The sequence below is a fragment of the Oenanthe melanoleuca genome, chromosome 8 (genome assembly GCF_029582105.1).
Source record: "Oenanthe melanoleuca isolate GR-GAL-2019-014 chromosome 8, OMel1.0, whole genome shotgun sequence".
Lineage (NCBI taxonomy): Eukaryota > Metazoa > Chordata > Aves > Passeriformes > Muscicapidae > Oenanthe > Oenanthe melanoleuca.
In genome coordinates this window covers 15,427,079-15,442,156 of record NC_079342.1, presented here as the reverse complement: position 1 = coordinate 15,442,156, position 15,078 = coordinate 15,427,079, and the positions used below count along the sequence as shown (strand labels likewise).

Below are 15,078 nucleotides of genomic sequence, written 5' to 3'. Positions count from 1 at the left end.
ACAGGGTTCATGCTGTTCAGCTGTAGGTCTTTAGCATGGATTCACTTGGGCAAAGGAGTGAGAAAAAGAAACTGGCACACAGACCTGGATCAACTTCTAGCACCTCCCTTTTTCCTTTTAATTTGCAGGGATTGCTGGAAGATCTGGAGTGCTCAAAGAATGCCTCAGAGCCCAGCTTGCAGGATTTGCTCCTGCAGCCAGCCAGAATTAGAGCAAAGCCACTGCAGATCTGCTCTGCCTCTGCGCCGGGTACCTGAGATCCCCACTGGGCACAGCTCAGCTGGAGCTGAACACAAGGCTACAGATGCCTGCACTTGGGGCATTTTGTGAGTTTTGATAATGTGATTTTCGTGTGCTAACCGTACAGAGATACATCACTGTGCATAAATCTTTGCTTGAAGGCATCTGAGGAACAGGAATGAGAGAAACAACAACAAAACCCCCAGCCCTGCTGCCTCCATGGAAGAAAAGATAAGCTCCAAAGAGGAAATAGGAAATTGTAAACTTAAACCTAAGAATTGTAAGAATTTCCTAGTATAGAATGATGTCTCACTGTGATTTCATTCCATCTTAGTAACCTGCTGGACACCAGGCTGTCTGACCCAGAAGCACTGAGCCACGGAGGTTCTGGTGCTTTGCTTCTCAAAATCTGCTGTGCCCACCAGGAGGCTGAGATGGGGAGGTATAACCTTGCAGCTGTATCTGGCAGGTTGTTTCCAGCTGTACCAATATGCAGTGGGAATTTCGTGTGAAATTTGACCAGAATTATGCCTGAATCTTTATTAAGCTTTGAAATGGATGCCTTGAAATAAAATTGTTTCACTACCAAGTTGTATGTGTTAGGATCTTCCACTTTTTTTTTACAAATCCTCACATTATACCAAATGGCTTAAAAAGCAACATAGTTGTAACTGACTTGACCATAGATGTGAGGCCTCACTATTGCACCTTCCCCTCCTGCTAGCTCCAGCTATCACTGTCAACACAGTGACACAGAATAAAGCCCCATTACAGCTAGAATGGCTCCTTAAACTTTACAGCACTTAGAGATGCTCCCGGGACACCAAAAACCTCTCCATCCAGAATTGAACATGTAATACCTGCCAAATTTGCAGGTTTGAAACCACTTCCAACAGGAATTAAAAAGGCCCTCTTCACAGCTGAAATAGGGCTATCAATACTTGACTGGCCTGCCCATGTGAAATAGCGGGTTCTTTTCTCTGACGTCGCAATTTAGTTTAAAATGGCTTTGGTGATGACAGGGTACACGCCAATGATAAAGCCACAGAGATGACAGTCTAATCTTACCAAGATGACCCATCACTGATAAGAGATTAAGTCACACAACATTTGAAAAACCAGATTATCTGTCTGCTAGGATGGTGCCTGTGTACACCTCCTGCTGAGCCGTGCTGAGACGCCAGCGACACACAAAGACACTTCTCTGTAAAAGCCAGAAATGCTTCACAGAATTTCTCAAACCATTGGGATAAAAGAAAGAGAGTAAGAAGAAAAACTCCTCTGATATTACATTGAACTTTTTTGTCAAGCCTTCATTTTTCAGACTAGTAAAGTATTTAGATGTACAGCATATAAAAAATTTAGAGGTACTATAAAAAGGTCTAAATTAGTCAATTCTGTCCTATAATTAGCACTTACAGCTATGCTGGCAGTGGGTGGGTGATTATTAAACACCTTTTATTATTGGCTTTATGTACTACAATAAAAAAATAAAATTATACTTACAAGAATTATTAGACATGCTGGTCCTATAAAACTCCATATAAAGTTATTCTTAGTGCTGAGCCAACATCTGAAAATTAAACAGCAGAAAATGCCTTGAAATGTGCTTTTGTGATTATTGCCTCCTTCTTTATGATGATTTGGACTCAGAAACAGTGACTTACACTTCTGTGGTGCCATAGTACTTGTATCCCAGAGCAGCAGAGATTCCAACAACCACGGCTGGACTGACATAGCCAAAGACATAGAAATTCTTGTGCAAGAAACCCTTGTTGTAGATGACTCCCACAACTATAAGGTAGAGGTGAATACCTTCAATGCACATCCATGCAAAAGCAGCTAGAAGGAAATAATGGAGTAGTCCAGCAGTAATTGAACAGAAGAGCTAGAAATTCAATCAGAGAAAGCAGGAGTCATAATTCTATTAATAGGCTTTTGTCAATATATATTATAATGTAATAGTGCATGCACAGCAACCCAGTGACTCTAAATTGGTGATTCAGCCCAGCTGTAATGCTGGGTAACAAGAACTTGGCTACATCCATTTACACATTCATTCTCTAGTGTTTTCTGTAGCAAATGATAAAATAAAGAGACTACATTCAACTTTTAAAATTAGTGTATGTCCTCCTAGAAAAACAGTATAAATGGTTTGAATAAGTTAATCCTATTGCTGAGTTATAGCTGAGTGGTCTATATGCTTGATCTACACAAAGTTAATTTGTATTATTTTGATAGCATTGTAATTAGGCATAACAAGGAATTATTTCTGAAATAACTTTTGTTATACAAAGTGTTTGTAAAATGATATTTTTCAATCCATCAATACTGGAGTGCTACCTCAGGGATAGCAGCTGACATTTTTTAAAGTGTTTTTAAATCCTATTCAGCTACTTATAGTAGGCTCTTTTGTTAATTTATGTATAGTTTTACTTCCTAAAAATAATCTGAGATGCAAAAATCAACAAAAATCTGAAAAGCAAAAGGGACAAGTCAAGGCCTCACGTGTGGTCCTCCAGCTAACAGTTCAATATCTCAGGTGTCAGCTTGGGATTGCAGCTCTGGCCTGATTTTAGAGAAAACTCTTACCCTGGGAGCCACCAACATGGCTTTGTACAGCATCCTAAGTGAAGTGAAAATGCTAAACACATTGAGATCACAGTCTCAGTAAAGGTGACAAATTTTAAATGAAACCCATGGAGCAAAGTCAATACACAGCAGCTCAGACAAGCCCTGCTTCTGTAAATGACCATTTTGTGTTTCCTGTTGCTGTACTGGGAAGTCAGGGTCACTGGTGTAGATAGGAAATGCAGGGAGCAGAAGGAAGATCATATCTTATACTGTATATTTATTTTGCAATCCAAAATCAAGGCACAAGTGAAAACTACTCACCTTATTATTGTTCATATTAATTCCAATCAGAAAAATAAGTTCCGCCAGGAAAAGGCTGCAGCAGAGGTTTTTGTGAATTGTTGTTCTAGTGCTTTGAATTTCACTGAAGAACCAGAATGTGAAAATGCACATGGAGAGGCAAATCAACGAAATAATTATTCCTAGCTGAGTGATTCTTGTAAGAATGCTATAATTTGTAACACCCTGGGGGAAAATTATAATATAGTATTTAAAAGAACAGCTTTGTAACTTCTCAAGAAAGACCTCATTCTATAATACAGCTCTTTTCTTCTTTTCTACAAAATATTAATCAAAACTGTTTGTAGAGTTTCACTAGAAATGTACACTTTGGATAATCTAAAAAGTATTGGGTTTTCATGAGACAGATATAATTCTAGGGGAAATTAGTAATAAACTGTATATATATTCCTGCTCTTGCATTTTCTGATATTTCTTAACAAAACTTTTTATTAACATCAGTATCTCCTTATAAGATTTTCAAAATCAGATCATTTTAGTGAATGACAAATACACTGGCAGTAGGATTAATATGACCCAAACATTTTCTAATATAAAAGGACTTATCACAGCAGTGACTTAGATAAGCAAGACTGAATAACTGACTTACTGAATTTGCAACATGATCAAAATAAGACTCTGAAAGAACTATCACTTCAAGCAAATGCTATTCCAGATATGTAACATGAACTTTCTCCAGAGAAACACAAGATACTTCAATACAGGATGTGAATATTTTCTGTATAAGAACACAATTTCTTTTGCTGTTTGCTATTTGAACAAAGAAATGCTGAAATACATCTGACTGTACATCAGCAAAAGGATAGCATTCAGCTGACCAGAAAATGTATCAAGTATTTTTTTAAAAAAATAAAGGATGAGAGATTCTTCACCTCCCTGCCTTTCTTTTCAAAATAACTATATAAGTACCTGCAAAGGTTTTAAATTTGAACTGAAGACTTAGGATGCTATTTAGCAACCAGGAAACAGCCTCTATCAGCATGAAACTCACAGTGTGAGAGAACTGTCTCAATACAGTATATTCATGCTAATATTCTGCTTGCTGTCAGTTCTGATACCTTATAAAGCTGCCTCCTGAGGCAGGACCTGAGCTCTTGCAGATCCCCACTGAGACTCTGGAAATCTATGGGGCTTCTTAATACAAGAAGGACATAAATTGAATGGCCATTCTCCCAGTTTTGTGCTGGTTGTGAGTGTCCCTGTTTAATAGTCATAAACTTCAGACTGATTATGCTGCTGCAAACTCTCCAGAGAGAATTTAAAGCAGATTTTTAGATGCCAAGGTTAGAGAAATGGGTGGCAAAGTTTTGAGAGACAGAAATTCAGGGCCATATGGCTGCTGACCACCAATGAATGGCAGATAAATCCCACAGCAGTCTTAAAGTGAGATTTAAAATGAAATGCAATGCTCCAAAAATAAGCACAACAGACTGTGTTTTTGGAACAAGATACTTTGCTGCATCACTGCTCTGTAATACTGCAGAAAGGACATAAGGAAATTCAAACACATATGGGAGGAATTTTTGTTTGCTTTGTGCACAATAAATTGTGCATTTGCTGAACAAAACCAAGAGACAATCTAAAGGAGGGTGAGTATGCAGGTTGCACTAAAATAAAAACATAAGGAATGAAAACAGAAGAAGGCATCAGGTAAAACACTAAATTAAAACAGCACTTACAACGGAGCCACCTGAGGACATCAAAACAGCAAAATGAGTCAGATGATTGCATTTGCATGAGATATGAGTGGAGTTGGAATGTGTCAGCTCACAGCCTTCTGTAGCCCAGTTGCCATTCATTGTGTCTGAGTAGTTCCAAAATGCACATTTAATGTCTTTATCTGCAGTCTGGAACAGAAACAAGATGTTCTGCTGATGGCAAAAGGCAGGATATTTCCCATCAAGAGACCTCTCTTCTGCTAGACCGCGCAATTCATTAAAAAATGCTTGTTATCATTGGGAGGCTGGGAAACAAAAACACGTTCTGCAAGGCCTATTCCAAGCAATTAGAACGTGGCTGGGGATGCAAGCAATTTATTCACACAGCTAAAACCCCACCAAACACGTAGTCTAACCAGATTACTGAACCCTTCTGGCACCTGCAGAGATGTTGGAATTTTTAACCTATTGAAAACATTGTGATGTATACACTTGCACCTGCTGAACATGGACTGGACTCCAAGGTTACAGCCACATGGCTTATCCATTCCAAATGAGCAGCTCAAAAACTGAGACTTATTCTGCCCATTTTACAAAGCAATCTGGGATAAAGCCAGAGTCATATCACACCTGCTATATCACCTGCTACACAACAGTGATGACTAAGACCATTAGTATTATTTAGTACAGTTAGTGCTTACTAAATCTAGTCAAAGACTAAGTCTCCCCTGTAATATAGGCTTCATAAATATATGCACATTTATATAATTATTTTTCTAACTTGGAAAGGAAGGAACAAATTTAAAAGTTTGTTACCATGGTTAGCACCTTGTCCTACTGCTCACCTCTCTACAGAGTTGCTTTCTTGTTATGTTTCTGATGATTCTTTGTGCCATGTAAGGTGATTTTTCACATATGAATGAAGCCAGCAAAAATCTTTATTTGCTGGAAGTAAACCTCTCAGTTTTAATTAAATGTGTTCAGATTTCAGAAATAACAAACTTCAAAACTATAGGTTCTGCTACTACCCCCTTATTCCAGGCTACCTTTTTTTTTGCATTAACCTTGAAGTGTTACTTCCCTTTTTTTTAGTATACATGCTTAACTGTCTGAAAAACTTTCAGAAAGAAAACATAAATAAAGAACAATCAAGATCCTGTAATATTCTCTGGTCCAGACATCTACATTTTATCCATACTACAACCCAGCAAAGATGGCATCATTGCCCTTGGTTTAGCCCCATAGCAATTCTCCTCTATTTAGCATAGTGAATTTAGGATGTCACATTTGAGATTAATCTTAGAGTAGTAAAGGTAACCTCACATCATCAAACAACAGAGTTTTGTGTTAGTTTATCCCATGCTGCAGGTATGCTTGCATCACATAAAATGATTAGCCGATGCTTTGTTTTACCCGAAGCTGATGACAAACCCCCCCTTACCTTGGCATACTTTAAGGTAAATGTTATTTTCTCGAGCTCGTAGAGCGTGGGTGGGTTTGAGCTGACTGCCACAGCAATGACTGCTGAGCTCACGGTGTGTCCCTGCCGGGAGGGACCTTTGGAGGAGCGGTTGTGCGGCGGCGAGAGCAGAGACCCGACGCTGCTGTAGCGCAGGAACACAACGGCGACCGTGCCTACCAACAAACACACCCTGCTCAGCACCTCCTGGGCTTTGGTGCAGCAGCAGAATCCAAGGCATCAAAGAAACAATAAACAACAGGCATTATTGCTGCTAGTGCATAAAGTATGCAGAACAGACGGAGCCTTTGTGGAATACTTATAAAAATGTTTTACAGACAATGAAATATAGCTTTATTTAAAGCAATGTAATAGGCATTAGAAATAAAAATGTGTGTTCCACTGGCAATACTAATTAGATGTGTGCATATGTAGTTTTCCTAGAGTAATGTATGCTTGCTGCTGTTCTGCAACTGGTTACACATGTGGTGTCAACTCTTATAAAGTAGAATGTCTCACACCTGAGGTAAATACTGGACCTTTCTGAAGTACCTGGCTTGCTTTTGTAATGACTTCCATTACATTGGACCCAGGATGGAATACAAATAGGGAAAAAGAAAAAAGTATTTTTGTATTCAGTGCTGATCTTAAACACTGTAGTGACTTTCTCTCTGGCACCACAATAAACCACATTTTTAGATATTGATACTTGGTGAGATACAGATTAGATGGAGGATGAGGATTGAAAAAATATTTTTCATGTTTATTAAATTATGTGGTTTAATTCCAGAGCTGTTTAAACATGCATTTTTATTTAGTGATGACAGTAGTTGTAAGCCCTTTCTGTAGCACTCTGAGGTACAAGCCAGGTTTGGGTCCTGCTGGTTTTGACACTAAAGATTACATGTTCTTGACCCAGTGAGCTACTCTCTGAATGGAAAAATGCACCAAATTTTGAAGGAGAAGTAGCACAGAGAGTTGAAGGGGCCAAGAGCAGATGTATGATTGAGAAATGGATAAAGCTCAGACCTGTGATACCAATCTCTGGTCCAGTAAAAACTCACTGGATACTCACTGTGCCACTGGATATGTTAGAAATATCAGTCTTGAGACAATAAAGGAGAAAGGGAGATAAAAATACCTTGTCTTTGTAGTCAGCAGTGTGGAAGTTCAGCCTGGGTTAACTGCCCATTTGGCTTTTTTCTATCCAAGGTGTTTATTAACCCACCTACTCCCCAACCTTTGTTTCTTACCATTTGGATGAGGTTCCTTTCTCTTCTTTGGAGAGATCTTTATGTAATCTCCCCCTGTGTATACATGAGGGTGGATGTGTTTCATGTGGTGTGAATCAAAAGCAAAAACCTTGAGTGCTACAAAAGAAGAAAAATAGTGTACAAATCACAGCTCCATTATGACCTACCATAATTTAGAGTTGGGTTAATAAATATGCTACTGAATTGCATAATTACTGTGAATTCGAAGACTCTATCCTTGTGCAAAAGAAATTTCATTAATATAACATGTGTGTTTAAACATCTATGTTTTTTTTATTTTCATGCATACATTTTGCTCCCGTACTTTTTACTCTTTTCATGAAAAATATAGTCTCTTATTTACCTTGCCTTAAATTAGGTACTGGAAAAAACAATGTAGGTTACTTTAGGAAGAGCTATTGCTTTATTAAAAATGTATTTCTGAAAGGGGCCACAAATCACAATTATAAAAAGGAAAGCATAAAATTCTCCACTGAATAATAACATTTGATAAAAGCCAATTTTTTGAAAGGTATATATTTTATGGTTATCTATCCATGCTACCAAACACACAATGCACCATGAACTAATGATGTGTCTTGTCAAAAAGCAAACAAGCATCACCCCTTAGGACAAAAACTACATTAGAGTCTATTGAGCTCTTTACTTGCTTCATTACCGTGCTGAGTTTCAATCACTCAGGATGGGAACAAAAATAAGTCAATCAGGCTTTTTTTGAAAACAAAACAAAAAACAAAACAAAACAAAACAAAACAACAGCAAACAAATCTAAGACTTGACTGATGGAGGAATATCACTAAGCTAGACCATCTGCATTGCTTATAGCACAGCACACAAAAATAATATGAGCTATTCAATAGACCAGCTGTCAGAAAATGTTTGTATGGGCATAGGAAATTGTTTTCTTTGGCTGGAGTTTTGAAAAGCTCGTAGTTGAAGAGCTTGCACCAAAAAAAGCAATGGAGAGGGGTGATGTTGTAGGTCTTATCCCAAAATAGTTGTGTGTGGCACATATGAGAACTGTGATAAATTTATTCATGCTGAAAAATGGTAACAAAAAATTTTAGGGTTTGGGTTCAATTTGGAAATAAGCTTATTCAGTTTATCATTTTAGAAAAAAACCCCAAGGGATATAATCATTAACCTTTCAACACAGGAATTCCTCTCCATTCTCTTGGTGCTTTTTCTGCCGCCTTGGTGGCTGATGCCCACTTCCACTGGAGACCCAAACCTTCTCTCCCTGACTTTGACAGCCTCAGCCCCGTGTCATGAGAGCCTCTGCTTTCAGGGCAGGGAGTGTGGGGAGGGGCACAGGGGCTTCACCAGCACCTGGCTCTGCTCTGGACCTGCTGCACACCCAGAGGTGCTCTGCAATAACCTAACTCTGATTCTACAGAGCCTATGTCAAGGAACAAATCCCTCCCTACTTTTCCATCACTCTAATTTATTTTCAGAAAGGTGAGGGAAGAACAGGCAGTTTGACCTGCCTGGAGACCACAGTAGGAATCTTTCTCATCAAGCCATCATATAAAACAGCAAGCTGGTGAGAGACACTGAAGGACTGTACTAAATCTAAAATAAGAAATCATATCACCCTTTGGGGACATGCAGAAAAATAAAGATGAAAGACTGGCCACTGACAAAGGAATCAGCCATGCTTTATCAGGATTTTCAGAGGTGGCTGGTGTCAGCCTCACTTCTCTCTCAGTGAAGGAATGGTAAAACTATTATTACCACAGCAAAATCAGCAGGTATTGGTGGGAAGACACCAGCACACAGGGAGAAGGTAGGTGAGCAAAATGGTGCAGTTGAAACCAACCAATTCTCCTCCTGGGGAATTCCTCTTAAAATGAGAAATTCCTGTTGAGATAAAACTTCTCAAGGTAAAACTCACTAGGTACAGTCCTTATTCCAAGTTCATTTACAATAAATACACTGAACCAAAAAGAGTAAGAAAAATCTGTAGAGAGCAAGTCCAAATTTCATTCCACTGGTGTTTTTTATACACATAAAGATGCATAGGAACATTTTTTTGCTTATAAAATGAATCTAGAGTGTGAGAGTAGGGCCATAATGAGACATTTAAAGAGAATATGAAAACAAGTGCCCACAGACTCTCAATTTATTTTTTTTGTTCTGGACTCAAATGTGTAGTCTTTGAAAATTATGATACCTACACTGAAAGTCAGGTGTCAGTTACAAAAATCATACAAATTAACACCTGTGTCTTTCACATAACACCATTTCTAATCTTCATAATGATGCTGAAAAAGCTCCTCAGTTTAACCCACATCCGAAGTATATCTTAGATTAATTTTCTCTGTCTTACCTATGTCGCTTGCATTAGCATCCAGCTGGGCTGTCTTTTTGAAGCCCTGAGACACCAGAAGTGCTGCCTGCTCTGCAGTGTGCAGCAGCTTAGTCAGGCTCCGCCTCTGCCTATCCACAGGGAGAGCTTCCCAGACAGAAATCTTGTCTTTTTGTAAAAAATTGTTCACAGTGTTGACCAAAACCTGCAAGTAAAAGCACATGTTTGAGAAGAGTCTTTGGAAAAAGGGCAAAACCCAAGGCTTGATCCACTCACGTTAATGGTGGTGTTGTGAAGGGCTTCATTGTCAGAGTCACTCATGGTGTTCCACGGTGAAAAAGACAGTGCTTCAACATATGAAACCACTTCTACAGGTGAAAGAGGTCCCAAAGTATTTTTATTAATTTCTTGCAGCTTCTCCAGAGGTGTTTTCAAATGACTAATCTGAAAAATGCCAGAATTCCTGTCTTAATGGAACAAGAAAAGCCATATTTCTGCTCGTGAAAATGAAACCAATACACTGATTTCTGTTAATTAATATACTGATTTATAAGAAACCTGTGCATAAACACCTCTACTCAATCAACAGATTTATTTATTTTTATTATATTGATTGATAAATTGATTGGCAAATTATTGATATTACACGTCTAGTATAACCTTCACAAGCAACCACAATTAAAAAAACATGTGCTATGATTACAAATTTTTTTCCCTACAGCAGCTAAATTTTATTTATTCTGATGATTGAAAGTGAACTAGCAAATGTTCTGCAAAAACAATTAAATATCAGTGATATGATTACTCTGCTTCTGTATTAATCTATTGACTTTTATAACTGAAGAGGTGGGAGCAGATGGGAAGTATTTGTATTTTTTTAGTTGTTTTTTCTCAAATGCAAATTATAAAACATGTAGTTGAGTGAACTCTATTGCCTATTTCTCCTTCAGTGCTTCAGCTTATAAACTGCAAAATGCACTTCTGTAAAACAGCTAGTTTAAAAATATAGGCAGGAGAATGTGAGATGAAGATTAACCTTCCACATTTCAGTCTCATGGCTGAATAAGAGAAGAACTCTTACTTCACAATACTGGAATCTAATTAATAAAACACTCAGCATCTGATTTTTATGATCTCTCTGCTATTCAATAGCTGTTATGGTGCTTGCTTTGTCTTTGACTGCAACTGAACAGAACTAGAAAACAGGCTAAAATCTGACAGCCATTTACACAAAAGTATTTTGAATTATTGATTTTGGTTTGAGTATATCTTTTAAATAAACTCACTCTAAGAATCTGCTGTAACATTTACCATGTTTTTGCACCTAAGTGTGATAAGCAGGTATTACATTTGATATAATGTATTACATTGCAGGTAAACATAAAAAGTATGTTAATACAACATATATATAATACTAGGTTAAATAGGTTAAACAAAGCTCTTTGAAATAATATATTTTTGAATCCAGTAATTTAATCAAATTGCTTAATATCAAATGCAAACATATACAATTGCATTTAATTTATTTAAGCTTATGCTTAATTTATCCTTTAAAATTAGACAATACTGTAGAATAAGGAATAGTGTATTCATTATTATATTTTTAATTGGCTTCAGAAATCTCTGAAAAAAAAGTATTTTCTGGTGAAAAATACTCTGGCCACAGAGTATTTGTTTGTATAAATCTTGTATCACTTTACACACTCGCCTTTGAGGAGTAAATAAACCAGCATACCAAGATGTGATGGCTCCCTTCTCTATTTAGTCACTTGTTGACATTACTTTTGTAAGCTATCTTGCCTTCTCTCTGAACAAGCAAATAATTGCACATCAGTAAATGCAGCAGTGTGTAACTCCAGAAATTACAGAAACAGCTGAGTGATTACCACACTTCTGAATTTTTCATGCATCATGACTCACTTGGCTGGAAAGGGAACACACAGATTCCCAGCAAGTTATTATCATGAGTAGAACATACAACCCAGTTCAAATAACTTGAAATTATGAAAAAGCCTTCTGTAAACACGCTTAAGTTCAATTGTATGCTTCAAGCCTTTGTTAAAAACTGTTTAAGAACTATTATAATTGAAATAGGGGTTTCAGACAGAAACAATTAAAGGATTTGAAAATTAATCTACAAACCAATGCTACTTACTCTGGCTAAAGTTCTATTAATATGTTCAGCTATACAGTCTTTGAATAACTCACACTTGGCCTTTGGATTTTCTGTAAAAATGAAAAGGGAAACAAATTATACACTGCAGTTCAATCAATATTCAATACATACTAATTGCAAGAGCTCTTGTCTAGGTCATTGCCCAAACCACCAGCATTCTGAATTAATATGTGCATAAAACACAGAATTCCATTCTCAAACTACAACCACAAGGAGTTTATATTGGCCAATGTTATAGCAGGATTGGAACAAGCTGTTTTATTCAGGTAGAGAGTTTGGTCCCTTTTATGGGACTTCCACAGGTGGGGTAGAGACAGCTTGAATTTACAGAGAGGAGTGCAGATCTGACAACTGTGAGGAGGCAACCATTATTTCAAATGGATCTCATCACACTGCTTAGCAAAAACACATTTACAAAATTATTCTATTCTCAGGAATTGTAGATGCCACAGCCTTGCCTCTTTTTCATGTCTTGCTGATTAATCTAACTGAAGATAAATAGGCACTGGTGGATTTCTCAGAAGATGTATCTCTATAATAACACATAAACCTTTATAATATCATGTACCTTGGCAGGAAGTGCCATCATTTGGCTTAAACTGCAATTTTCCTGTGGATGGTTGATAACCTTCCTTACAGGAGCAGATAAACCCTCCATCCACGTTTTCACATTTTGCATGATCTCCACAGGCAACAGTTCCTTCATTGCTGCACTCATCTACATCTGCAAATATCGTGAGAAATTGAATTTTTATTAAGTATTTACACACTAACACCTTGCTGCTTTGTTGATAATAGCCCTGCACACTACAAGCAGTTTCATAATAAAATTTCATGTAATAAAAAAAAGCAAAACCAAACCCACAATCTCAATGGCAAAGCCCCTGCCAATTATAATACTTAAGGATTAGAGAGATAAGTCATCATTGATCATATTTTTATACCATCACTTTTATTGCTATATAATTCTACACTGCTTGTTTTAAAACAATATTAATTCTGTCATAACAAAATGGTTGGCACGATGCAAACCATCCAAAATCCATTTTTCAGAGATTAGACTAAATAGATTTTTTCAGCTCAGTTAGAAAAAGAAAAGAACAACCTACAGACTTGTCTTTTAAGTTGCAACTTTAAAAAGACACTGCAAAAACTCACTCTGTCCATCTTGTTAATCTAAGAACTAAACTCTGTGCCCTTTAAAGTACTTGGTATATCCTATTTTTTTTTAAATCCACATTCACATTGCTTTTGCCTTAAATGTCTTTTGTGCTTCTAAATAACTTGCCATTAGGTAGACAAGTACAGTAACTGGGTGGGGCATAACCCAGGAATTAAACCAATGAATTCCAGTAAGGGAATCCATGAATTGAACAATTTAGGAGAGCTGGGTACTAAATCCCTGGCTGGAGTACTGATTATTTTGCATTATTTGGCTGGCTAAGGATAAAGATCAAATAACTCAGTGGAGAAAGCAAACTGGGAACTATACCAAATAATTCTGGAGAATGAAGTAATGGACTGTGAAGTGCTGTGCTGGAAAGGAGAAAAAAAATGAAGAGCTTTGGGACAGGTATATCTGAAAAATGAAGTGGTACATGAGTGGGTTTAAAGTAACAGCCTGAGAACTGAACTGAAGGAAAGGAAAGGAAAGACAGTGCAGGGAATGGAGGAGAGAGGAAGACAACTCCAGTCAAGAGCTGGTATGATGCTTAATTTTGGAAAGAACTTGGTGAAAAAAAGTAGTGGTTAATTGATCAGTGGAGGAGAAGAGCTATCTGAATTTACAGTCAGCCTCTGCTCAGCCAGAGGGGTGTTAAGAACAGACAAGCAGAAATCAGATGTAGGGTGGCTGGAAATTCACTATCAGCTTCTAGGAACTAGTTTCACATCCTGCTTTTGATACAAGAATCTTGGTGGTTTTCAAAGAGGAACACAAACAGGAGCAATAATGCATGTGAAATAAGGTTATTGCTGAAAAATGGAAAGATATACTGCATGTATATGGATATATAGAGGGAATGCAAAAAATACCTGAAGGGTACTTGGGGGCTATCTGTCTATATGGACTCAAGGCTGAAGTCCCACCTCACTCTCATATACCTCTTTTTCTCAATGAGCCATTGACTCTGGTTTGCACCTGATATGTTGTGTTTTAAGCCTGGAGTCCAGAAGCTGCCTTGGAAAAGCAGTTTGGAGTCCTGCACAGACAGGAAGGAGATGTGGGGCTGGAGGTGCATTTGCCCTCCCCAGCACAGCCACCACTGCTCTACAGGGAGAGCCACCAGAAAGCAATGTGCTTAAATGGTTTGTGCCAGCATGGAAGTTTAAAGCAGGATTTTGATTTTCTGCATTAGGGCAATAGTTTATTTCCATATTTAATACCCCAAACTCCTAATGTTTCTCTTTCAGGAATTAAGCTTTGCATGATTTGTATTTGTATTCTGTGACCTCAGTATTCATAGTTATGGAGCTAACCACATTGTACATGAACCAATCTGGCAAAAGGGAAGGAAAATAGCATGATATAGTGCTACACACAGGATACCTCATAATTAAATGCTGTCATTTAAAGACATAAGGCTAGAGTTCTTACTCTTGGCATTTAAATAACCTCTCACATCAGTAAATTATAAAGCTCTGTTTGAAACAGAGGGTGTGTGTCAGTGCCTTGTTGTGTGACTGTAATGAGAGACTTTGAATGAATGAAGTGGCAAGGGTGAAAATCACGACAAAGCCAGTTTGTCTAACAAGAAAACACATCACCCTTAAACCAGAGATTTCTTTGGCCTTGTCAGCTACATGAAGGACATGTACATCTGAATAAGCCATTCATCATTTAATGCAGTGCATTAAACACCAGCAATTGACAACAATCTTTGCCAAAACTATAAAACTATTTATAACCTATAAGTAAAAAAGTAATATTTGAATGCTGTTGAGAATACTGTTGCTAAAGATCAGGTTTCCATATAATTTACTGATACAAATATTTCAAAATTGCCATGACACTTTTCTTTTCATAAACT

At 37.5% G+C, this 15,078-nt stretch overlaps 1 protein-coding gene across 1 annotated transcript in view; it reads right to left on the bottom strand.

Annotated features, from left to right (window-relative positions):
• Nucleotides 1–15,078, bottom strand: part of ADGRL4 (adhesion G protein-coupled receptor L4) — a 73,211-nt gene that overhangs the window by 17,202 nt on the left and 40,931 nt on the right. The window contains exons 4-13 of the mRNA XM_056497060.1: nt 12,618–12,773; nt 12,029–12,099; nt 10,150–10,317; nt 9,895–10,078; nt 7,545–7,661; nt 6,274–6,467; nt 4,854–5,021; nt 3,136–3,339; nt 1,908–2,128; nt 1,747–1,813 (exon numbers count right to left, since the gene is read on the bottom strand). Of these exons, the coding sequence (XP_056353035.1) occupies nt 1,747–1,813; nt 1,908–2,128; nt 3,136–3,339; nt 4,854–5,021; nt 6,274–6,467; nt 7,545–7,661; nt 9,895–10,078; nt 10,150–10,317; nt 12,029–12,099; nt 12,618–12,773 (1,550 nt within the window). The remainder of the gene's footprint in view (nt 1–1,746; nt 1,814–1,907; nt 2,129–3,135; nt 3,340–4,853; nt 5,022–6,273; nt 6,468–7,544; nt 7,662–9,894; nt 10,079–10,149; nt 10,318–12,028; nt 12,100–12,617; nt 12,774–15,078) is intronic.